Source organism: Amblyomma maculatum, chromosome 1 (assembly GCF_055883805.1).
Source record: "Amblyomma maculatum isolate TAMU_Amacu chromosome 1, ASM5588380v1, whole genome shotgun sequence".
NCBI classification, from domain to species: Eukaryota; Metazoa; Arthropoda; class Arachnida; order Ixodida; family Ixodidae; genus Amblyomma; species Amblyomma maculatum.
Window position 1 is genome coordinate 137,319,511 of NC_139344.1, and position 24,950 is coordinate 137,344,460.

General features: G+C 43.1%; 1 protein-coding gene across 3 annotated transcripts in view; it reads right to left on the reverse strand.

The window, feature by feature from the left end:
- Nucleotides 1-24,950, reverse strand: part of Fhos (Formin homology 2 domain containing) — a 152,707-nt gene that overhangs the window by 17,823 nt on the left and 109,934 nt on the right. For all 3 annotated transcript variants that reach the window (XM_084589062.1, XM_084589060.1, XM_084589061.1), the window contains 8 exons: nt 19,475-19,586; nt 18,336-18,430; nt 16,302-16,445; nt 14,779-14,843; nt 14,108-14,281; nt 11,799-11,887; nt 9,598-9,768; nt 6,957-8,080 (listed from right to left, as the gene is read on the reverse strand). In XM_084589062.1, coding sequence (XP_084445188.1) covers nt 6,957-8,080; nt 9,598-9,768; nt 11,799-11,887; nt 14,108-14,281; nt 14,779-14,843; nt 16,302-16,445; nt 18,336-18,430; nt 19,475-19,586 — 1,974 coding nt within the window. The remainder of the gene's footprint in view (nt 1-6,956; nt 8,081-9,597; nt 9,769-11,798; nt 11,888-14,107; nt 14,282-14,778; nt 14,844-16,301; nt 16,446-18,335; nt 18,431-19,474; nt 19,587-24,950) is intronic.

Consider the following 24,950-nt stretch of genomic DNA (forward strand, 5'->3'; position numbering starts at 1 on the left):
TGAGAGCCCAGCGCCCGAGACGGCCAGACGGATCCTTGAGAGACGCGAGCCAGCAGAGAGCGTGATGATCTGTAACTACCTCGAAGGAGTGGCCGTATAAGTAAGGGCGGAACTTCGTTACAGCCCACACGATTGCTAAGCACTTCTTTTCGGTAACGGAGTAGTTGGACTTGGCTTTGGTGAGAGCACGGCTGGCGTAGGCGACAACGTATTCGGAGAAGCCAGGCTTGCGCTGGGCGAGGACGGCGCCGAGGCCGACACCACTGGCATCGGTGTGAAGTTCTGTAGGTGCAGTAGGGTCGTAATGGCGAAGGATTGGCGGTGACGTTAGAACATTGCGCAGTGTCGCGAATGCATCATCGCAGGCTGGCGACCAAGAGGAGAGGTTAGGGGTGCCTTTCAAGAGCTGTGTAAGGGGGGCTATAATGGTTGCGAAATTCCGAACAAAACGACGAAAGTACGAGCAGAGGCCCACGAAGCTTCGCAGTTGTTTCAAAGTGGTCGGTTTCGGAAAGTCAGCGACGGCGCGCAGCTTCTCAGGATCAGGCAGAACTCCATCTTTACACACAACATGTCCGAGTATTGTGAGCTGGCGGGCACCAAAGCGGCACTTTTTGAGGTTCAGTTGAAGACCGGCGCGGGTTAGGCAGGTGAAGACCTGGCGAAGTCGAGTCAGGTGGGTCGGGAAGTCGGTTGAAAAGACGACGATATCATCAAGGTAGCATAAACAGATGTTCCATTTCAGGCCGCGCAGTACAGTGTCCATCATTCTTTCAAATGTGGCTGGGGCGTTACAGAGTCCGAATGGCATAACATTAAATTCGTATAGTCCGTCTGGAGTAATAAAGGCGGTCTTAGGACGATCCGCCTCTGCCATGGGCACCTGCCAATACCCGGAGCGTAAATCGAGTGAGGAAAAGAATTCTGCGCCTTGCAAGCAGTCTAGGGCATCGTCGATTCGTGGGAGGGGGTACACATCACGACGAGTGATTTTGTTGAGACGGCGATAATCAACACAAAATCGTATGGAGCCATCCTTCTTTTTAACTAGGACCACAGGAGACGACCATGGGCTACAGGATTCTCTAATTATTCCGCGTTGGAGCATGTCATCGACTTGTTGGGCAATAACACGGCGCTCAGTCGGCGACACACGATACGGCCGCTGATGGAGAGGTGGATGAGCGCCAGTGTCGATGAGGTGGGAAATGGTCGTCGTGCGGCCCAAGGAAGATTGCGGGATGTCGAAGGAGGAGCGGAATTGGTGTAGAAGGTCAAGAAGTTGCTCGCGGTGGCGCGGCTCTAGAGCGCTGTCCACAGAATGGTCAAAAAGGTCCCGCTGTAGCGGATCGGAAGCCACACGAGTTGGGGTCAAGGCGTCAACTTGGCAAACAGGGAATGACACATCATCAAAGGCGAACAGAAGGTCCACGGGCTCGATGCGGCCAAGGCACTCCCCTTCGATCAACATAGCGGGAGACGCAAGAGGATTGGCTACCAGAAGTGTGCTAGCGCCGTTGTTCATGTCAAGGACGGCAAACGGCAGCGGTAAGTGGCGGCGGCGGCAGACAACGTTAGAGGGCACAAAGAGGACTGTCGCGGCGGTGGTAAAAGAGGCAGTGAGGGGAACCAGAACAGCGCTTCCGGGTGGGATGGTTGTGTCATGAGCTACGAGGAGTTTGGTCGCAAAACGAGGACACGGCTCGTGGAACAGGGCATCAGACGGTGCATCACTCGATTCAATGAGCTCTACTTGAGGACTGGCGCAGTCAATGATAGCATGATGCTGGGACAGGAAATCCCAGCCGAGAATGACGTCATGAGAACATGTGGGGAGAACGACGAATTCGATGATGTACAAGGCTGCAGCAATGACGACGCGAGCAGTGCAGATAGCTGTCGGCTGTATACTGTGAGCGGATGCGGTACGAAGCGATAGTCCCTCGAGAGGCGTAGTCACTTTTCGGAGGGAGCGGCAGAGTTTTTGGCTGATAACTGATACAGCGGCACCGGTGTCGACGAGCGCAAGAGTATGAACACCTTCAACGATGACAGCAGTAACATTCGCGGGATTAAGACGAGGACTTTGAAATTCTGTCGAATACGCAGTTCGTGCCTCGCGAACTGCGGCGGTTAGTTTTCCGGCTGAGTAGCGGGTCGTCGGCGCATTGGCGAAATGGAGCGGCGACGTGGTGATGGCGAACGACGAGGCAGGAAGTCCGGAGGGTCAGGGGATGCTGTTGGAGGACCCGATGGGACGGGGAATTGGGGGGCCAAATAAGGTGGCGCAGGCCGCGCAGCAAAGGCCATATTTATTCGGCGCCGGCAGTAGCGTGTAGTGTGCCCAGGGATGCCGCAGTGGTAGCAAATAGGCCTGTTGTCTGCAGTGCGCCATGGAGATGGTGTCTGACGCAAGGGGGGAGCAAACGCTGTTGGTGCCGAACGCATAGGGGGCGAAGCATAGGCATATGCTGGCTCAGGAGGTGGACTTGAAGTAACTTCGGCATATGAGCGACGCAATACCTGGGGAGGAGCCGGCGCGAATGCTGGAGCATAGCTCAGTGGCGCAACGCCGGACGATGAAATTGTGGGCGTGGGGAACGGCATTGAGGGTGCGACCGGAGGTGATTGAGGAACAGAATTAGGGAGGACTTCAGATACATGCTGTTGGATTGCACGGCGAAGCTCCGGAACAAGGCCAGTTGGTGACGACTCCTTAACATATGGCTGCAGGGACAGTTGTCGTGCGACCTCCTGACGTACAAAAGCCTTGATGTTTTCAGAGAGGCTAGATGACTCCCTCTCCGCGGCTAGTCCAGCAAGTGATGCTTGAGGCTGGCGAATCAAAACACGCTCCTTGCGGAGTTCGTCGTAGCTTTGACATAGGTCGTAGATTTCCTTGACCGTCGTGGGGCCTTTGGCGACGAGCATGTTGAAAGCGCCGTCATCAATTCCTATGAGGACATGACGTATCTTAACGGCCTCGGTCATGGTCGGGTCAACGCGACGACACATATCAACAATGTCCTCAATGTAACTGGTGAACGTTTCACCGGGTAGCTGCAGTCGCGACCGAAGACGCTGTTCCGCGCGGAGTTTTCGGACGGCGGGGCGGCCAAAGACATCAGAAAATTTCGTCTTGAAACTCGCCCAGGTAGTAAAGTCCGACTCGTGGTTTCTAAACCACAGATTAGCGACGTCGCTCAAGTAAAAGATGACATTGGTGAGCTTACGGTTGTCGTCCCAGTTATTGTGACGGCTGACCCGTTCGTAAGTGGTCAGCCAATCGTCGACGTCGTCATCGCTGCTTCCACTGAAGGTAGCGGGGTCCCGTTGACGAATCGCACCTGTGCAGGTGACGGGCGGAGGTAGGTGCAATGAAGTCGGCTCCGTCATTGGTGTAGTCAACGTTCTGCTGCGAAGTTCCAGGGCGAGATGGGTACAGGGAACCTCAGATTGACCTCCACCAAGTGAGATGTGGATTTAATAGTTCGTTTGAACGTCTAGCGCTGCCAGTAATTCGGGCAGAGCAGGGTCGAATTGCCAGCCGCAGGGCACAGCTTCAGCACGAGAGATGGGCGCCAGAGCCAAGCGATGGTGATGGCGATGCCGCAGCATTTTCCGTTCTTTGTCTTCTTTACAATATATATATATATATATACACACACGCAATCTATTTAGCGGTTTTGGATACACTGTTCACTCTGTTCTGAGAAAATCCTTATGCGTAGTACAGCCCTGAAAAAAATGCCATTCTTAAAGCCCTCTACCAACAAAACAGGTAGATTTTTTAACTGTTTACAACCTTGTATTTTAAAACTATGAGATGCGTCTGTGCAGTCTGTGGAGGTGCATTTTACAGCAAGGCAGACATCATGCACATGAGAGAACCTGATCATTAGTCAGTTAACTAAAATTAGCTGGTCAACTTCCTATTCTTTACTTTAAGAAAGTATATTATACTGTGAAATTCAAGGTCATCAATATCAAAGATAAGCCCTATTTTAAAATTTTCTTAATTGACATATTGGCTTGAAATTGTCAAAGGTCAAAAAAGAGCATTTGAAAGCTGGCAAAGATGTCTTTCTGTCATAGCAGATTAATAAAATGCGATCTACTGCAATTCTTTGGTCATCTGATGAGAAGAGAGGAGTCGCTGGAGAAAGATTTGATGTTGGGAAAGGTCACCGGAGAAGGGGTAGGCAGCGAACGCGATGGTTAGATGGCATCCTCGAGGCGCTGCAGATGAAGTTATGTGATGTTAGGAAGATAGTGAGAGACCGGAAAGCGTGGCGTGATATGGTCCATAGGGTCAAGAAGAGTCGGACATGACTGAACGACTGAACTGAACTGAATTGCAATTCTTATCGATAAGTACAGATGCCATTTGTGCGTCTCACAATGTTGAAGAGTTTAACATTGTTATGGTGACATCACTATGGGTAATAACATTGCATAGTGAATGAACGTATGCAAAGCAGGAAAGCCAACACAACGAGCTGCAATATGTGTATATTCCCAATATTGTATGTTTGCCACAGCTCTGCCGATTAACAAAACTGAAAAATAAGGCCCACCTTTATTGTTGGCGACCTTGAATTTTACAATATAATATTGCCCCTTAAGATCAAAAGTAAAATAATCTGACCTTAATCACTGTAAGTCATCTATTCATTAAGCTCTATCCCATACATGATGTTTGTCAATTGCTTTTGAAAAACTTATCTGCACAGACCACATAAACGTATCTTTCATAGTTCTTAAGATACAAGTTTGTAAACGGTTAAAAAAATCGCCCTGAATATGGCAGGAAGCAATCAAATGCTTCTAATGAATAGAGTGATAAGATTGAGATCTACGATTCTGAGAGACTTTACTGCAAAGACATCTTTTCTTCCCTTTTTGAATTTTATCAAGAAATGAACCAATAAAGTGGCTGCTGAGAACTAAATATATATATGACGACTAAAAGGGCCAAAGCCCTCCTTATTAAAAAAAATACTTAAGATTTAAAAACTGAATGTAAACTGCCATTTCAACCATTCTGTGGTAGTAAGCTCGCTTCTAAAGTTGTTTGCAGAGTTCCATATACAATCATTTTTTGCTGTCAACATGAAAACTGCACATATAAATAGTTGCGATGCAGAGCACGATACGCTGGTCATGTAAATGAAGTGTCTTTATGGTCAATGCAAAATTTGGCTGTAAGAGAAGCTAACTTGAATCACTAATGCTTCTTTCTCACAGCACGAATCGAAAGACAAAATATTGTTTTGCTTTGCAATTAATGTTGAGTTGAAACTCCTCACTGAACTCGTTTTATGTACATCATAAAATTCATTTATGTTTTCTAGAGTTCCACAAACTCAACAGAAAGCCCTGCTGGTGCAGTGAGATGGTGGCTACATTTTTGTGTTAGTCACTATTAGCTTTTCAGATATTCAAAATGACCAGAAGTAAAGAGAGGTTACAATTAAAAAATGCACTGGTAAGAAATCCGTGTACTTAAAGCTACGTGGTCAATTATACTAAAAAAAAAAGAAATCTACTTTGCTCTGCAGAAGTGGGGGAAAAAACAGCAGCAGAATGTGGTAGTCCTGCATTGCAGGTCTGTATGACATGCAAGGCAGCAAAGAAAACCTATTGGAGCTCTTACCTCCTAAACAGAGCACAGATTTCCAGTGCAGGTCATCAGCCCAAGCAGCAGCGAGTGGGTTGCAAGGAGAGATGCCTTAGGTTAGCAAGCATGCAGACCCCGCAGGAATGGAACCACAACCCAAAACGTCGGCCTTGAAGGTTCTTATTTAGAAAGAATACTTTAGTATCAGACAGCAAGAAAGGGCAGCAACCAAGCAAATGGCACCTGTTACAATCTTGGATAAGAAAGCCTTGAAAGCTGTGTTGTCTTGAGAAAACCAAGAAAAGAACAGGAATCCTCCTGTACTCCTGAAATCATGAAAGCTGCACAAAGCACTGATTTTACCTGTTAAACTTCAGTACTTAAATGTTTCGAAGCATAAAAATTGTGCAGTAGAAGAAGCTAACCTGGTATTATCTGAAAAGCAAACCTGACCACATTTATTCTTAGATTCAAGCAGGTAGTCTAATCAAATTGCATTCACCACTTACCTCATCATTAACTGCAGAGTAGCTTAATATGGTAATTAAAGTTAATGTTGGATTTTTTATTATGCTACCTGCATTACATACAAGGAGATGTGCACAGTGGCTGCATATTATGTGCTGTAAAAAGAAATGCTTCAAGAAGCACTGTGCATTAGAACAGCCAAAAACCTAGCAGTCTGCCATGCATTAGCACTACAGGCAGCACCTTTTCTTAAACAAATAGAAAGCTTGCAAAACCACATTTCTAAATTTTTTCTAATAATGAAAATCCTATGTGAAGCACAGTTGGGGTAAAAAAGGTCATAGCTGTAACACTGCATATATAAAGTCAAAGAGCCAGTAATATTTATCATAAGTTTGCATGCTCTTTCAACAAAGTGTCCACTGGAATTTGAACAACTTAAGTAATAACAGAACAGGATTAGTCAAAGTTCCTAGGCCATAGGGTCTGCTTTCGCAACCCAACACTTGGAGCTTGTGGGGTCTATAAAGCTTACTAAGGGCCTCAGGAATGAAGACGAGAATACTCCTCACTATCCCAAGATTTTTAGCTTTGTGGGGTGTTGTAAATACCCAACTACAAAACTGAGAAGTAGACCCAGTGGCATCGAGACTTCTGGCTAACCCTGTACATTAAGCATGTCCTACCTTTTACCTCTACTTTCCTCTCAAAATTTATGAATTCATAGCCTACTTTGTTAAACAAGCAGCAAATAGTATGCTTGCCAAGGGCAGCTGTGATTCTGACTGCACATGCAGCTGCATAAGCACACTTTCATTTATGCCAGCAAGGAATTATGAACAGCCACAAAAAATAATGGCTGGCTCACCCTGTTGAGAACCTCCTTGGCCCTGCTCTCAAAGAGGTGCTCCAGCTTCTGTGTGTCAACATGCACCCTGCTCAGCTCATCCCATATAGTCTTCTTCTTGGACATTTTGGACAACATAGTTTGGTCTACCTTAACCTCTTTCCAGAAAAGCTTGACAGTCTTTTTGCTCTTGGGCGGAGGGGCATTAAGAGCCTGCTGTTGTGCTTGCTGCTGTTGCTGCCGCTGCTGCAGCCACGAAGGCGCAGCCGGTGGTGGTGGTGCAGCCTTTGGTGTAAAAGGAGGAGGGCCACCCATGGGTGGTGGGGGAGGAGGCGGCCCTCCCATTGGAGGAGGTGGTGGAGGCAGCCCCCCTGTGGGAGGAGGAGGTGGTGGTGGTTGGCCTGCACCACCGCCCACTGGCTGCAGCACATCCGTGTCATCATCCTCCCTCAGGTCAGTGAAATCTAGATCGTTAATGAGGAGCGGCCGCCTGATTGAACGCACCAACTGCTCCCACTGCACATCATTGTCCGACTTCCACAGTAGGTCTGGGATTGAGGATGAGCTAGTCTGAGGGAGTAGCGATCGAAAGTCTGACCTAGAGCGCGATGCTGCAAGTCCTTCCTTAGCTCGGCTTACTGCACCAGCTGTGGAGATTTCTGTTGCAGGGCCATCCATTGTTCGTCCACTGATGCGATCTTGAAGCTCTCGAAGACCATCTTTCTTGAGCTGCTGTGGTGGTCGGACTAACTCCTCTTCGCGTGAGTTCTCCTCTTCCTGGTTTTTGCCATACATCATGGAAAGCATCCATTTCTTGCCAGGGTCTCTCTGAGTGGGGCTCATGTAAGGCTGTGGAGATTTGTTGGGACATGCATTAAAGGTCTTTGGTTGTTCCACGTGCAGATTTGTAGGCCTCTGAAGTGGTGAGGAGAAGTTGGGGGCTGTTGGTGATTGCTGTTGTTGTTGTTGCTGCTGTTGCTGCTGCTGCTGCTGCTGCTGCTGCTGCTGCTGCTGCTGCTGCTGCTGCTGCTGCTGCTGTTGTTGTTGCTGTTGTTGCTGTTGCTGAGAAAGCTGCTGATTTTTACGATTTTCATCTTCAATTCGGTTTTCAAAACGGGAGCGGGTGCGTTCAATGAAGGATGGGCCTGCAAAAAATATCCCCTATTTAATGGGTAGCAAGCATGCTCATCTATTTGTACACACTGAGAAAGATTTGGTTTTCGTTTAATGGAGGTGTAACGTCCCATAGCGACTCAGGCTATGAAAGACGCCGTAGTGGAGGACTCCGGAAATTTCAACCACCAGGGGTTCCTTAACATGCACTGACATCGCACAGTATACGAGCGCCCGGCTTTTCGTCTCTATTAAAAAGCAGTCACCGCGCCGCGGCTGAGATTCGATCCCGCATCTTCGGGCACAACAGTCAAACACCCTAACCACTGCACCATTGCAGCACAATGAAAAATGGCTCACTCTTAAATGGTGCTTGGATATAAAATCATCAATGCCAAGAGATAATTTCAATAATCTGTTTTGTCTTGTCTTCCTGTACATGACTTACAGGGATGCAATAGAGCACTCCATTCTGTTATACCCGTCAGAGTTATCCTTACATAAAGCCTAATTAGGGTAACCTGTGAGCAGCACTTTCAAGGACAATCCTTCTAACTGTACCATATAGATTGGCACAAGCATGAAGGTTGCTTAGCATCACAGCAATTACAGTATTCCGCACAATGTACTGTCCTAGGAACCAAACATTTTATGCATGCCAGAGTTACATCTGGTCCATGTGGTAACATCACAGAACAGGACACTAGAATAATTTCAACCATTTCAACCTTCTAGAGTTCCACAGCCTGCACTGAAATCTAACTGCATGAGTATTTTTGTATTTCGGAAGTGTGGCTGTTCCTGCCAGGAACCGAACTAGAAATGCTGTAGTCAGCAGCAGAATTCTGCAACCACTGCGCTGTCACTGAAAGTGTTGTCCATTTTATAAGTCACTGCTATCTTATCTAGAGTCAACAACCTTCTTAAATGCCTCCAGCTGTTGTTTTCCTTACACCATAGTTGCTGAGTTTGTGCGCTAAAAAGTATGCGAGAATGAGCAACGTTCATGTGCAATCTCCTGTGTTTTATGTGCCCTCCCCTTACATAATGCACTTTGGGTCTAGGGGCTCAACACATTTCTCCTATTTTTGCTTCAGCTAGTGACAGTAAGTTTCAAACTTTGCCTAGGCACTGAAAGAAAAACTGCAAATGTGCTGCCACAAAAAATCTCATATCTTGGTTTAAGTTTCCACCGGCAACCAACAATACATATTGTTACAGAGAATCGCTATAGTTGTTTACCCACTGCTGGCATGTAGGTATTTGTTCCTGGCCATCATGAAACAGAATGTGGCTAAAAGCAATGAGTATTATGATCCTAATGTCTATACCAAGTGAACTTTCAGCTATCAATGCTGCCAATTTGTTTACTATTTATAACCTGGAACCAATCATATTATCATAAGAGTATAAAATGCAAGAAAAATATTTTCATAACTATAATAAACACCAAAAGAACCCTGATAGTTGCAACGTAATGCTACCCCCCCCCCCCCCCCCCCAAAAAAAAAAAAAAGAAATCAGCAGTGAATGTATTTTGCTCACACACCTTTCTGGGGCTGCTTATCTGTGAAATTTGTTGGTGATGATGCGGCTGGTGGTGAAACAGCTGTCTGGTGATCACGTCCATTTTCCTCCTGCTCTCTAATGAGGCATCGGTTACGAGCATCCCGTTCCCGCCGTCGTCTTAAAGCAGGAGTGATGCCATTTACCACATCATCTGCACAAGGGCAGAGAGAACAGCCATTTAAGCCTCACATTGCTGCAAAATACATTTGCCATGCAGTTATATAACTAAAGTAATATACAAATGGCAAGGCAACCAAATTCATGGTATAATTCCCACCAGTGCTTCCCATGTCAGTACCCACATTTATGCCCTATTCAATGAACATCAGCCAGTCCTGTGATGTACACTAGGATTTATATTTTACAGCCTAAGAAAAACCAAAACTGTATGTTACATATTTTCCAATACAGCTGAGCCACACTTGTAAAGTAAGTGACCAATATACAGCTGCCTGGACTAGTGAACATTCCTCAGACTACTGCTTTGGTATTTAACTTGTGCTTTTTTTTAACCCTGATAATAACTCCTTCTACAAGTACAGATTCCAATTGAGCTGAACCTAGCTACGTATAATGAAACAATTTATAACAAAATAATATACAGGATGAAGGAATTACTCTTTTTCTTGGTTTAGTTTTGCTCAGGGTCAATACGGGCTCTAACGAAGATATATAGCTATAATGAAGTAATCACTAGGCTCTTCAGCATACTTATAATGAGGTTCAACTGTACTGATAGTTTCACGCAATTACTAGTAAATAAGCTGTTCATGCTGACAAAAATGCTGACAACAGCTTAAGTAACTTTTGACCACACAGGATATAAACACTGAAAAAGTCTAATTCATTTGTCAAAAATAGTATTTTCCAAGAAGAAATTGAAACCTGTGTTCTGAAACAAATCATAAAAAAAAGCCCACCAAATTTTCAAACAACGAAAACTGGAAAGTGCTCCCTAATTCTTTCGAAGTAAACTCTAAGAAAAGTTTGACTGTTGAAACATACTCCATAATACATGGAAAGGCATTGTATTGACATGAAATGAAATGTGAACAGAAAAGTGAGAATGAACAGAAAAATGAAGAATGGGAAAAATGAGAACGTTACATATTTTCAGTGCTATGACTGCTCTTTGAATGTTAAAGTAAATATGTAGTGCTCACGCTTCTTCTTCAGCAGTTATTGATTTTATGTTCATGCACTCACATTTGAGCTGTGACACTAACATTTTCATTTGATGCTACACAGTACACATGTGCCAGAAATAAGAATTTATTGATTATATACTCCCATTATGACACTAGATAAGCCAAGCACCAGGCACCCTATCCTTTTTCTCAGCTTAAATGGCGTGAAATGCTTGAAAAATCGGTCTCTCACCCCACCTTGTGTCCACGAAAAAGATCCCCTGTCACGGCACTATTTGGCCAAAGCCGCCCTTGCCCCAAACAAAATCCATCATCCCCGACTACACTCCATATTCCTTTCTCCTTAAAACATTTTAGATAATGCTTCCTGTTCACATTAAATATTACCACAGGTAGTACTTGATGGAATGAAATAATAATATTAATAATAAAAGTATTCTATTATGTCCCACAACCCTTTATTACTGGCACACATTTCATTTTCCACATGTTTACTGCTCAGACCATGAGAGACTTTACTATTTTTACAACAAGAAGCTGCTATCCTCCCTGTAAAGGAGCAGTTCCACCAAATGAACTTGGCAGAAAAAGTCCTACCCCTGAGCGAGATTCAAACATGCCACAGCAAGCAAAGCAGCCTCATTTCCAGGTCCCTTAGGCAATTCAGCCACTGCTGAAGCCTCACAGCAGATGCATGCACTGCATGCACTGCATGCACCTGTTACTGTCACCCAAGTTACAAGACGCTAGCGTGTCAGTGGAGGAGTTGTTGTTGTGTGAATGAAAGATAAAACAAGAGCACTGCACGCTCAAGAATTCATGCAACCAGGTGCACTTTAGCAGTCAAAAATATGAGCAGCAATAAATTATGTACTTTTGCCAGGCACAAAGCCAAGAGCAACTACGACAGATTTCACGGCCAAACTGGGCACCAGCTTTTTGCTTAACTTTTTATGTCAAGCACAAATTTAGCCGTCACAATTTTTTTTTTCAGCACATTTACTACAGAAAATGAAAGGCCCATTCAACTTACCTATCTCAGGGGTACTAATATCATTGTGAGCAATTCCATTCTTCCCATGGTCAGGAGATTTCACCGGCTCCTCATTCTGGTTGACATCCCTGTGTTTGTGTCACCATGTAAAAATGTGGTCATGAGTCCTCAAATATACACCCGAGCATAAATGATAGCAATCCCACGGAAAACCGGGCATACTGCATAGCACCAACAATCTAAGTGAACTGGCGACTGTTTAAATGAGGTTCCTTGAAATGAAACTTATCAGTAGGCAGACTTACTAGAAGTGAACTAATCTCTAATTGTAATGCAGAAAAAGAATTGTACACCGCACTGTTTGTTTAACCCAAATGGGTTATGTTAAGCAATTATGTGCCAAATAAGCATCCGCACTAACAATGCACTTTTTGCATTGCACGCAACATTTTTAGTTTGTTGGTCATAAAGACTGAAGTAGGGGTTCGGCAGTCGCACAGGCGATCACTTACTGAAACACAATAAAAAGTGCTAAAGAATGTCTCCCACAAGCAAGACCAACCGAGGAAAGCATCGACGAATGTTTTTTTTTTTTTCTTTTTTGTGGTGCTAACCAATGGGAAATTCGTATAGGGGTGAGTGAATATCCAAAGATTTTGAAAAGCGAGCTTAATATTCTCCTATCTGCTGATTCAAATAAATCAAACATTATATGCATTCAAAACTATTCAGAACAAAATAAATATGTTCTCAAATTTTCAAATATTTTTTAAACAATTGGCACAAGGTTAAAATAAGGCCCACCATATGTTTTCCCGACAGTTTAGGAAAAAAAAAAGGTGCCTGCGCTGACGCCGCATACCACCCTCATGCAATCAGTATGCACGAGTTGGAAGGACAGGCAATTAATGTGGCAATGCTCATAATGCTCATACATGGCCACTTGAACTGAATGATGCAGCAAGGAACAGCTCGCTCATATGTAGCTGTCATGCATCCTGAGCTGCGACTCTAGTTTATTCTCTTTCACCATCAATAGTGAAATTTTCCTACATGTATAACTTGAAGGTCACAGAGTTATAATATACTGACCTCATGCTGTGACACTTTAGAGGAGGTTTTTAGTTTTTCTTTATAGCTTCAATTCAAAAGTAATAGCACTGTACCAAAGTGCTGCCACTGAAACTTCAATGTTTCACACAATTTCTCATTTTGTATGCATAGTCACACAACCAGCGAATAATAGTGCAAATATTCAATTCATATTCAATTCAGTTCCGTCCCTATCCAAATCATATTTGGTTCAGCTTTTAATTACATTATTCATATTTGATCCATTATAGAAGAGACACTGCACATATTCAGCTCGATTTGGGATTGCAAAATGTACCATCTGAACACTCCTAGAATTTAGCAATGCGACAATATTCTTTCGTACCTGAAATACAACTGATTAAAAAGTAAAAGGAAAAATAACTGCCTGGATGCCGCGAGTGGAATCTGAACCCACGACCTCCACGTCACGGGCAGTGCCTCAACAACTGAGCGACAGCGGCGAATGCCCAATCTTCTACTTTCATGCGTATTTATGCTTGCATGTAATGTAACCTTACAAGTGATTGCTAACCACACTCTCGATGACCTTAGTGGCAAATGAGGGAATGTTTTGTTATACTCCAAGTAGCACGCAGGATGTGATAAAATGCTGAGAGAGGCTGCTGTGGAAAAGCCCTCTAATAATTACTGCCTGAATCAAGGCCCTCATAACGCTGATCAGCAGACAAAAATAGGGAAATGAGGGACGCATTATGACACAAACACGAAAAAGGTCAACAGTCACTAAAACTGAGGAAAGGGTAAGGGAATGTTTTTATTTTCTTTAATTTGTCGCGTTAATCAATGGAAAGCCATAACGCAACAATTTTGTTCTTTTAACCTGTGCCACTTGTGTGTCATCTCTCTGGTTCTAAATATGGCGTATAATTTAGGTAAACATCTTTTTATACAACTTATATAGTATATATAACAGAGCAACCACATTGCAAAAAAAAAAAAATGCTTAAACATCTCTGGCTCTTCAACAGTCGTCCAATTTTTTTTTTTTTTTTTCACATGCAATAAGCCATTGTGGTCAGTGAATAACAATAGAGAACTGCACCAGACATTATCTTGAAAACCTTGGCACATGAGCAAAAAGAGAGTGCTTTCTTTTATTTTAAAAGTTATCTGGAATGACTTGAGCCAGAGTGATGAAGTTTCAAAAGCTCTAAACAAGAAGCATGCACTAGCTGTCAGCTATGACACATTGCTGAGACAAACGTAACATACAGCCACTGAGTTGTACGCACCTTCTCCTCCACTGTGGAAATGTACCAGTGGCCTCGGGTGTTTTGGCAAGTGGTGATGGCCGCTGCTTGAAAGGACTTGTGCTATTTGGAGCGAGATTCCCCAAAGAGTGACGCCGACTTTTTCGCCTCTCATTTTCATCATTGCTGCTTGATTTGCGACTACGAGGAACTTGCCTGTGCCGAGGAGGAAAAAAATTAATTTGTTAAAGGTGCCACGAGGTAGTATAGACAAAGCCTGTGCAGAAGCTGCGACGACAAACGCCAGCTGTAGCATCAACAGCGTTCCACGCAATACACTATGATGGTCCAAAGCAAGAAGCTCCCGCAAATTTTTCACCTGGCGCATGGAAAATAAGACCAAAATAAATTCACCTATAGTATATCTCTCTCAAGAGCACATTTAAATTTCCGAGCTTTGCTGTCGCCAATGCCCAGGAATGACATTTTGGAAGGATGGGCTATGCACATCTGAGTAAAATAAATAAATAAATAAAATCTGCATGTTAAAATTTTTAAAACACCATGAGAAACTCACAACTGGCTAGCAAGCAATGCATGTGAATGCACTCATTTTAAGACATACATCTAACATTGTCACAGTACCACAGACATTCAGGTCAGCTGAGAGAGAAATGAATCCTTATTTACTCTGCTATTATGAAACTACACACCTTAGCCGAACATCAAGAGGTAGTGCTTTTCCATCCCCATCACCATCCTCATGCTTCAGAACAGCCTGAAAAGAAAGAAGGAAAAACTAGTGATCCAGCATGGGAATTATTTAATGGAAAATTTGTCCGCTATATAAAAAAAAAAAAAAAAAAAAAAGGGCCGGACACACACACAAAAGATGTGAGAGGACGATGAAAAGGTGCCTCCTCTGTGAACTGCTTCGAATTTCACAAGCAAAACCAACTACCCCAGCAAAACTTGTGACCAAAAATTGATAGTTCTCTAAATATGAATGCCTTATTTCCACAAACCATTTTGTTCTCTGGCTGGAAGAAACGATAGTTTTGATACAGTACTGAGTCCACAAACACTGCATAATGTCGATATAAAACCAGAACCCCTATAAAGTAGATCTACACTTAAATAAGCACACAACAGAAAAACATGGGGACGTCGTGCCAGTAAGGCTCGTGCCTTCCCAACATCATGTGCCATGCTCACAAAATTATGGAACATTCAAACTAGGTATTGAACAGGTCATTTTATGTGGTGCGACTATTTCCAAGAATTAAAATTTGAAATACTATACTCCGTTTCACACATCAGGTGCAACGCAGCGAAAGCTACGCAAGTAGTCCGCAAGAAAAAAAAAGGAGGCATATCACTACGCGCTCGTTTCATGGCCGAGTGGTTTCTGCAGAAACGGGCTCAATTCCGAGCATACACGTTTGCAATTACTTTCTTTGCGTGCCTGGACATCGCAGTGTGAATCTTATAGAAAAAGTCCGCTCTGAAGAGACAGTCGAGATCACTGCTTTGCGCAGTGCAGAGGGCACCGCTGGCAGGGTTGCGAGGCAGCGAAAACACGACACGAATGAAAACGACAAACAAAACATACAAATTCACCGAATCCGATCTTTGCTCCCTAAAAAAGGTGCTTTTTATAAAGTTGATGCCAAATGTAAGATGTATTAAGCTTGCAGAAAGGGCAACTATTATTTCCTCTCATCAAGAGCAGGCACTATGTTTCGTCGCGATGCGGGAAGCGCAAACAAGAGCTCTAGCTTTGCAGCGTTGCACTTGATGTATGAAACGAAGTATAGTTGCCCTAGTCCTATGAACAGGTGAACAAATGTTTTTGCAGCCAATTCTTTAATCCAGACAGCTACATGCCACAACCTAATTGGAGAAACAAACTAGCCATATCCAGGTATGTTTATGAAATATGAAAAGACTGATATACAATAAATGTGTTTCCCTTATCCTGCACATAAACTCCCACTTTCTGTAACATAGCATTTATACATTCAAGCCTGTTATCACAAAAAAGCCTAGGCCTACAGACACAATTTATCATGTCAGCATCGTTAAAAGAAAATTTTTCTATGGAGAGCACATCTGATGAGTGCATACCAAAGTAAAGAATTTTCACCAATGTCAGGAGCATGGCATGGCGTAGCATATCAAGCCATGCAATTTCCCATTTAGAAATAAAAATAAATAAATTCAAAATGAACTTTACCTCATATATGCGAAACTGTTGAAGTAAATCTAAATCTGTGCCTTGCTTGGACATGTAGTACTGTATAAGTCGTTCCATTCCTTGTTCTTCCAAGGAATCAACGATGTCATAGTATGTGTCCTGGTCAGGAATACCATTCAGAGTCTGAAAACCAGAAAGAGAAAAATGATCAATTCTCACTGATTCTAATTCAAACTTGTTAAGCTACAGAACTGAATAACTTAATTAAACAGCACTGCTTCCACAAAGCATATTGCACTCAAATGTGTGCAATAACAGATCAGGCATACAAAACAACTGAAACAATAGCAGTCAATGCGGGGATAAACTGAAATCGACTGGAACGCAGTCCTTAATACAAGCAAATTTAATTTAAAGATAGCCCAATGAATTAGAAACAGTCACTAAGACAGTAAAATCTCGTTAATGCAGCCTTTGAAGGGCTAGGAAAAATGTTCTAATTATTTAAAAGTTGAATTACCGAAAGGCCTAAAAGATGCCAAAAACCATCTGCAGTATCACAGTAATTTTATCTAATGAACACCTGAGGTATGACTGCCCACACATTTGAGATGAAAACTAAATGACAGCAACGGTTTTTCACGGTTTCATCAGGAGCTCTCTATTGCGTACTCTGTGGGCAGTGTCGAAGAATTGGTCACCCTAAGTAACACCGTAGCCTTTATCAGTGTGATGCAGTAGCAAGGGTTGCCTCACCACAAATGGTTCTGTCGTGCTTTGAGGATGCTTCACCACATATGGGAGGTATACATGAGCATTAGTATGGGGTAGCGCCATCCCAAAATAAAACAAAAAGGCTAGTGACGCACAAAGCAGGGTCCAAAATGGTGCGATTTTGAGAGAAGTGAAACAAACTATGCTGCTGGGTTATATTTCGGCAATGGTAATCGCTAGAGGACTTTCGATCGTCACTGTGCCTGTCCTAGTGCACATGAATGACGTGCATGGGCACCACTGTTCCATTCAACTAAGAGGTTCAGGGAGGTCAATTTGGATACTGGTTAGCTCGGTCCAAATTATCGGGTAGGAGTCCGCCTGTGTATTTAATGACCATCCGACGCAATACACTTTTATGGGAGGCGGCAGGGACCACACTACTAATTCGAATTATCTGAATTTCCAAATTAAAGGGGGTCAAATTAAGATTTTACTATATAAAAAGCGTGCAATTGACGTGTGCCTACCTGTAGCTAACTTAATTGCTCCACATATTCTGCATGTGACCTGACTATTATCCCATCTATGCTGCTGAAACCTACAAGAGAGAGATGGCCAATTTAGAAGTATTTTATTTATGTAAAGCTAACAATGAAAATTTCTGGACTCCATGAGCCCTGAAAAAACTTGCCCCTGCCGCAGCCTTGACACATAGTTTTTAACTGTGAACTTCAGTCTGTTCACTACACAAACAAATTAACACTGCGCCATTCAAGGCAAGGCTGCCATAAAATCAGTTTTTGCATGCCTCTGTGCGCTGCAAGCTCCTGCAGCCCAGTAAAGCACTCGATTGTTATTATGCTGGTAGTAACTAAAAGAACAATCAAACATATCAATTTTAATTTTCATTGCATGCCAGTGCTACATCAGCGAAGGGTATTAGCAGTGCATCGCCATCACCTTTACCATTTCTTTCCAGTAGTAATATGCTAGAACACCGGTGATTAGTGAAAACACTTCCTTCAGTAGCAACAATCAAGTCTGAAGAAACGAAAGCATATATGTAATGAACAGTTAAGAGCTCCCTATTATCCATTCCTTTTCCAAGTGCCTCTCCTTTTGCATGAGTCATTTAAATCTACAGAGACAAATTGAGTGCCCTAACAGTGCACTTAGGAAACTTGGGAGCTATACAATGGCATATTAGCACCATTAAAGCAGAAACTGCTGAATGATTGTATGTATAAAGTTATTCAAGCATTTCTCTCACATGGCCATAGCTTCAGCTTAAGAAAGAAGAGGGCACAATAACATGTAAAATCAAAACGGCATATCGTTTAGGCTGTAAGCATATACCTTATTGATGAGTGTCATGGAGTATACCAGCAGCTCCATATCTGCAGAGTCCCTCTCGTTCAACAACATCATTATGTTGGCCCATGGTCTTGCACCTAAAGACAAAGCATTAAACTATTTAGAGGACAGCATATTACCCCGCACGCAGTGAAAATATGCACTAGTTGTTGTGGGCTGACTCAGTTCAGTTCAGTTCAGTGGTTCAGTTGTGTCGAACTCTTCGCGACCCAATGGACCATATCACGCCACGCTTTTTGGTCTCTCACTAGCTTCCTAACTTCACATAACTTCATCTACAGCGCCTAGAGGATGCCATCTAACCATCGCTTTCGCTGCCTACCCCTCCTCCGGTGACCCTCAACCTTTCCCAACATCAAATCTTTCTCCAGCGACTCCTCTCTTTTCATCAGATGACCAAAGTAGCTGAGCTTTAACTTTAGAATTTGACCCTCCAATGAGCATTCAGGGTTTATGGTCGACAATATCGACTGATTTGATCTTCTGGCAGTCCAACGAACTCTCAAGAGTCTCCGCCAGCACCACAATTCAAAAGCATATATTCTTCGGCGGTCAGCCTTCACCGTCCAACTCTCGCATCCATACAACACAACTGGAAAGACCATAGCACAAGTTATATGGATCTTGGTTGGCAGACTAATGTCTCTGCTCTTTACTAAGTGGTCAAGGCTAGCCATGGCTCTTTTTCCCGGAGACTGATTAACTAAAAAATACTGACAGACAAGGACAAATAAATAACATACATGAACAGACATCATTTTCACCGTGTTATCACCAGCCTATGTCCACTCACCTCCAATTGGCCCTGTCCCGATACTTGTCATTACCTTATCCCGGCATGCCCACTTCCTAATCTCCTCTGCACACCTGACTCTATGCCATCCCCAAGTCACATTTGGCTTCTCTTCAAATCCATTCTGTTAACCTAAAAAACCATAAGCTATTTTGCCTCCGCATGATAACTAATCTCCACTTTAGAGATTTATGCAGCTTCAGCACTTCTCAGCTAAACAGCATGGAAAATAAAAACAGAGATGAGGCCACCTCCACATAAAATGTTGTCAAAGTCTAACAAATTAAAGCTATGTATCTTGCATTACCAGCTTGTAAATGGTGCTTACCTCTTTCAAGATCAACAACGTTGACAGCATTCATGAGCAAGGCACTGTTGGTCTCAGTGTACTCCACAAAAACGAGCAACAGCTTCAGAGCTGTCTTCACCACCAGACGGTACTGTGTGCATAAAATGAAGACGAAATAATAGCAACAACAAAGAGTTAGACATCAGCTACAGCCTTCCAAAAAGCAATGAACAAGAAGTTTTTGAAGTGGACATAACCAGAACATACATGACAAAGATAAGATGAACAGTAACCTGTCAACCCATTGAAGCAGAATAATGTTAAATGTGTGCCCACATACATAACCATGAGCAAAGAACAGAGTGCAACCTTAAGCACTGCTACAGCTTGACTGCACGTGCGGGTGTGCGTGTGGAGCAAGCGGTGCGTGCACATGTGCACAGTTTCTGTAAGAAATTGGTGAATAGAAATACCAACCTAGTCCTGTGCAACTGTAACAATTACTTCCAGCAGCTAAGAACAGCAACCTTTATACACTACAAAGCTATCAGCACACTAACACGTCTGCCTAATATTCTTGGCATCGAAATAGCACAACTAACACAACAGCATGGAGGCTCTCCAGATGATGACAAGAGCTAAGTGCTTTAACAGTAGTGTACATCGTGCTCTCTGGGATCTATTAAGAAAATGCAGTTGATGAATATTAAGACTTGAATATAATTCAGTGGATTGTTTGGGATATGAAACACAAGTGAATCACTCTAATCAATTTATTAACCACAGTTTATTTAAATAATGCTAGCTTTAGGAAAAACAAGGCTTACAATGAAAGTTCCACTAGACAACTGTTTGCTGAAAATTCAGCATGAAATTTTTCTTCCTTTTTTGAAGTCTTGCAGAGGCCATAGAAGTGACTGTACTACATCGTTAGACTTTTCACGAGGAACCAGTATTCAACGGTGCCAAAAACAGCATTACCACAGCCTTTGCAAAAGTATTAACCTTTCGCATGATACTCTAGCAATGCAATATTCACAAAACCAAAGCAAGAGTTCCTATCAGCCTTTAAATATCAAAAATGACTCAACATTCATTTATCCATTTACTTTTAAGAACTTTCCTCTTTATCTATAGGACTAAATGAAGAAAGTATCGCCAGAGGTGAAGTTAACTGGTGCAGGCAGGTAAGTGAATGCAGGTGAGTGAAAGCAGGCACCCATGCACATGAAGTGGTAAGGTGTTCACACACTGTTATATGAAATTGCACTCAAGAAGAGACTACAGCAGACAAACCAAGCACTTTGGTCTGTCCATGTCCTCGTCCTTCCATGAGCACTATTTTGCATTAACAATGTACAATCATCTAACCCATACAATATTAACTATACTTATAGTACAATGGCAACGTTTAGCTGTGTAAATGTATATTCTTGAAAATTTTTGGTGTTGCTGCCTTTTGCTAAAGTCCTCATCTTTTTTTGAGCATTATTTGGCATTAAGATGTGCCTTTTAGCCATCCATCAGAAGTAAATAATAGAATATAAGCTTCTAGACCTCTCAGTGAGGTAACAGTGACAATGCAGCAGTGCAGAAAGAAAACAAGCCTGCATGAGCATTACAATATGATCATTCCCTTGTGTCACATAGTGGCGTAGCCGGAAATATTTTCAGAGGGTGTTTGCGCCGCCGGTAAAAAAAGAAATCAAAAGAAAGAGAGCTTGCACCAAAACAATAGCTTAGTCATATCTTATAAAATTTTAGGGGTATTTTGGCACCAAAACATTGCCTCTAGCTATACCCATGGTGTCACAACATCATGAATTTCCTACAGTCCCAAATGCCTTACACAAGTTCTGTCACAAATGCCCTACAAATCAGATCTTCATTAAGAAAAAGCCAAATAACCCTTACATGACAACCAACATTTCTCTCATCTCCACCCATTCCCTTCCCCCCATTACTCAAAGCGAGTAGAAAAGTGATGTCTCCAAAACGTGCAGTACTTACCGGCCGCACGGCCATTCACAAAATCACCGCATGCACAAAATACACCCACAGTGCAGTGCTACACGTTTCAAAACAGGGAAATGGCGGGACAGGGATGATGCCAGCACATTAACATGTGTTAATGCACAGCCAGGGAAGGCTACCAACACCCAACAGCTTTTCCACCGCAAGCACAAGCAACAGCTAGAGTGCAACGCAGAAGAGCCGGGGCCACGACATGCGTGAGCACCAAGTAGACAAGCGCAATGAAAGGCACACGCGCTGCGCACATGTATATAAGAGTAATAAAGGAACTCACCCATCTATAGTACTGAAAAGTGTTACCAAGGGCGCAGGGAGAAAACATGGGCGAGGATCATGGGGAAGAGAACAGGGGAGGTTCGTTAGTCAGGCATGTTCACAGCTCAAGCACGCATGCGAGTCTGCTGCAGGCCTGCACGTCAGTAGATGCTATTTCACCAGCCAAAGGTGCGCTTTTTTAAATAACCTTACCACTTATTATTTCAAGCGATCGTGTGATGCTACACATACAATTACAGATACAGAAATGCAAAAAACTCCCACATCATCTACCAGCAATGAAAAGCTTTGACCACCTGTTCAAGCTCAAATGTCTATGAGGAGCACCCTCTTCTCCCCTACCGCTTCACTGTCTTTTCTTCTTCCGGTCTAGAAGCTATTTTATTTTGCTTCAAAACTTTTGCAATGAAAGTCACAGCGCGGGTCCATATTTAGAGATTGATGCCTGCAGTATTAAGAACCTCATTTTGCATTCATATGTTTTAACTTTCTGCTCCCTAAATTTGTCCTGCAAGCGTACATATGAATACACATAGGACCTTCAAACAAGGTCCTCCATTACGCATCTACAATCCTGGATTGGCGCAACAAGACTTGCACTAACCACTCCCACCATGTAGCGTGTATTTTTAACGAGGATGGCATTAAGCGTGCCTTTCGTTACCTGCCTATCCCAGGTCCCATCAGTTACAGCTCAAGTTTCACAAGAACACCAGTTTAACCAAATCATAGAAGAGGGCAAAAAGCCTCTCAGGCAGATATTTCACTCAGACTGTTCGACAGGTCACTAACTTCATGAGGTACAATAATCGACCTCTTGTATTGCATTTACACATCGGCACAGGCAGTCAATTCTGTCTTCACACAACTGCTTTTTTCACTGTCAAATAAAATCGCAGCTGACTGTAGTAAGTGCTTCCATGCTTTCAGACTGTTCCTGCACCTATGGCGTGAAATTGTGCCAGTCAAACGTAAGCTGTACACAAGCTCAGAAAATTTGGTGTTGCAAGACTGCACTGCGCACAAGACTGAAAAGATTGGGTGAAAATTGGGTAAAAGATTGGGTGAAAATGCTCTGCTTTTTAAGGACAGAAACATGTTATACAAAGGCGTCCTATACAGTACGAGCAGACCCTTGGTAATGATATGACACTAAACTGGCACGCAATAACCTGCACTGCATCACAGCCTAATGTGCTATGCACTTAGAAAACAAGGTAGTAAATAGGCAGTGACTGCTGCTGACTTTCTACTCTTTCTTGATTGTTCATGTCTTTCCTTTAGCTCAGAGATTGTAGTTCCGACCTGCTGTAGCTGACGTCACACATAGCCAAAGATTGTGCGTAGTCAGTTCATCGCATGTCAACGAACTGCTGTTTGACATGCCAAAACCAAAAAGCAGAAATCTCGTATGCCACCATTTAGGCATAAAGTCTGCATTATGCTGTCTACAGAAGGCAGCTATAGACATCTCATTTTGGGTGCATGTTTTCTTCTCTGTAATGATGTGTAAGACATTAGAGAAGGTGGACCACTGCGTGGTATTCACCTCCAACAGCTAAATAATTTATAGGCAGGTTTCTTCTCTCATGCTGTTCCAATTTCATCAAGCAAGTAATGGCATGAAACTACAATATAGAGGCAGATATGTTTTTGTTTTTTGTTTTTCATCCCAGCTCTTGAAGCACGCTGGCTTAAGCGCTGTAGTGAATTAAAACTATAAATCAAATTATAAAGCCACTTTTTTTTTTTCATACTTCACATGACCTAAGAGCTCCTTTACGTGTCAGAACCTTTGTTGAAAATGAAACAAAACGGCGTCAAGAAAAAAATTGAATTATGACTTATTAAACAATTCAAGATGGGGGAGGGGAGGGGTACCACGGTTGTGATCCGTGAATACTAAGGTCAAAGGTCGCACACATCATGTCAAAAAAAAAAAAAAAAGAAAACAAGAAAGCAAAAATTTGGTGCCGCCCCGGTTACAGGGAAATTAAGAAAAAAAATTCCAAGATCACTCCAGAATATGCACTGGAGAAATATGCGTAACCCTGAGCGTTGCTGTGTTGTCCGCGAGATGTGTCAGCAGGATTCCGCGATTGACAGATACTGCGCCTTTCCTTTCCTGTAAACGAATTACAGAACTCCGGTGAACTTTGATGCGTTCAACAGAACCAACGCTAGTTGTGTTCTACAAGGGGCGCGCGATGTACTCTGTGCAGCAGGAACGCTCAAGCTTTCGCATTTCTGCACTGCAGATTCTGCAGTGCTCTCAGAAGTTTTCAGACTGCAGTCGGTTGATTACCTCTCTTTACATATTTTATAACCATTTCCACTTATTTGTGCACGCAAATCACGCCCGTTCCCGCTCGTTCACATTAAAACATTTCAAATTTCCCGCCACCGAAAGTCGAGTACCACGTGATCCCCCTTCGGACGTCGACACTGCCCCTCCCGGCTATTTCGACGCCTGATTGACTTAATTGGCTCTAATTATTTAACTAATTACGTCAATCATTTTGTCATTGCACACCTTTCCTTCACGCTCTATCCAATGATTACATTATTTTTCCGATATACCAACCAGTTCCTCTTTTACAACGCCGACAAGGTCACGCCCACGCGAACCCGCCTAGGCAGCCATACAATGCTTACGCATTAATAATTATAACCTGCAGCTCCCCTTGCGGATCCTCGTGTTTACCCAAACACTTTGCAACTCACTTAATCACACACACTCATCAGCAGTCATAATTGTGTGCATGAGCACTCCGACATAGGTATAAAAAAAAAAAAAAATGTCTGCGTGGTCGAGGAGCAGCATGTCTGACTCGGGTTCTGAGGGTCCCCGTGGGTTGATTTCCATCTCAAAGAAGCTACCCGAGTTGGCAGCTCCTGCCAACTAGATGTCATGTTGTCTCGTGAAGTCAAAAAACATGCCAACTAATATCAGTGCCTGGCCATGTCACAGAGGCAAGTTCGTGATTTTTTCGCTGAAGGCCGACAACGCTGGATTTTGCGGTGAATCCCTAGCGAAAAAACCGTATGAGTCACAATAACCTCATACAGATTTCTCATGCTAAACTCTTAATCTCATACAATCACATTTAGTTCTCATACGTTGAATGATATTTGTATGAAATTATGTGAGATTTATATGAGTTTAGTATGAGAAATTTCTATGATGTTATTGTGACTCAGCGTT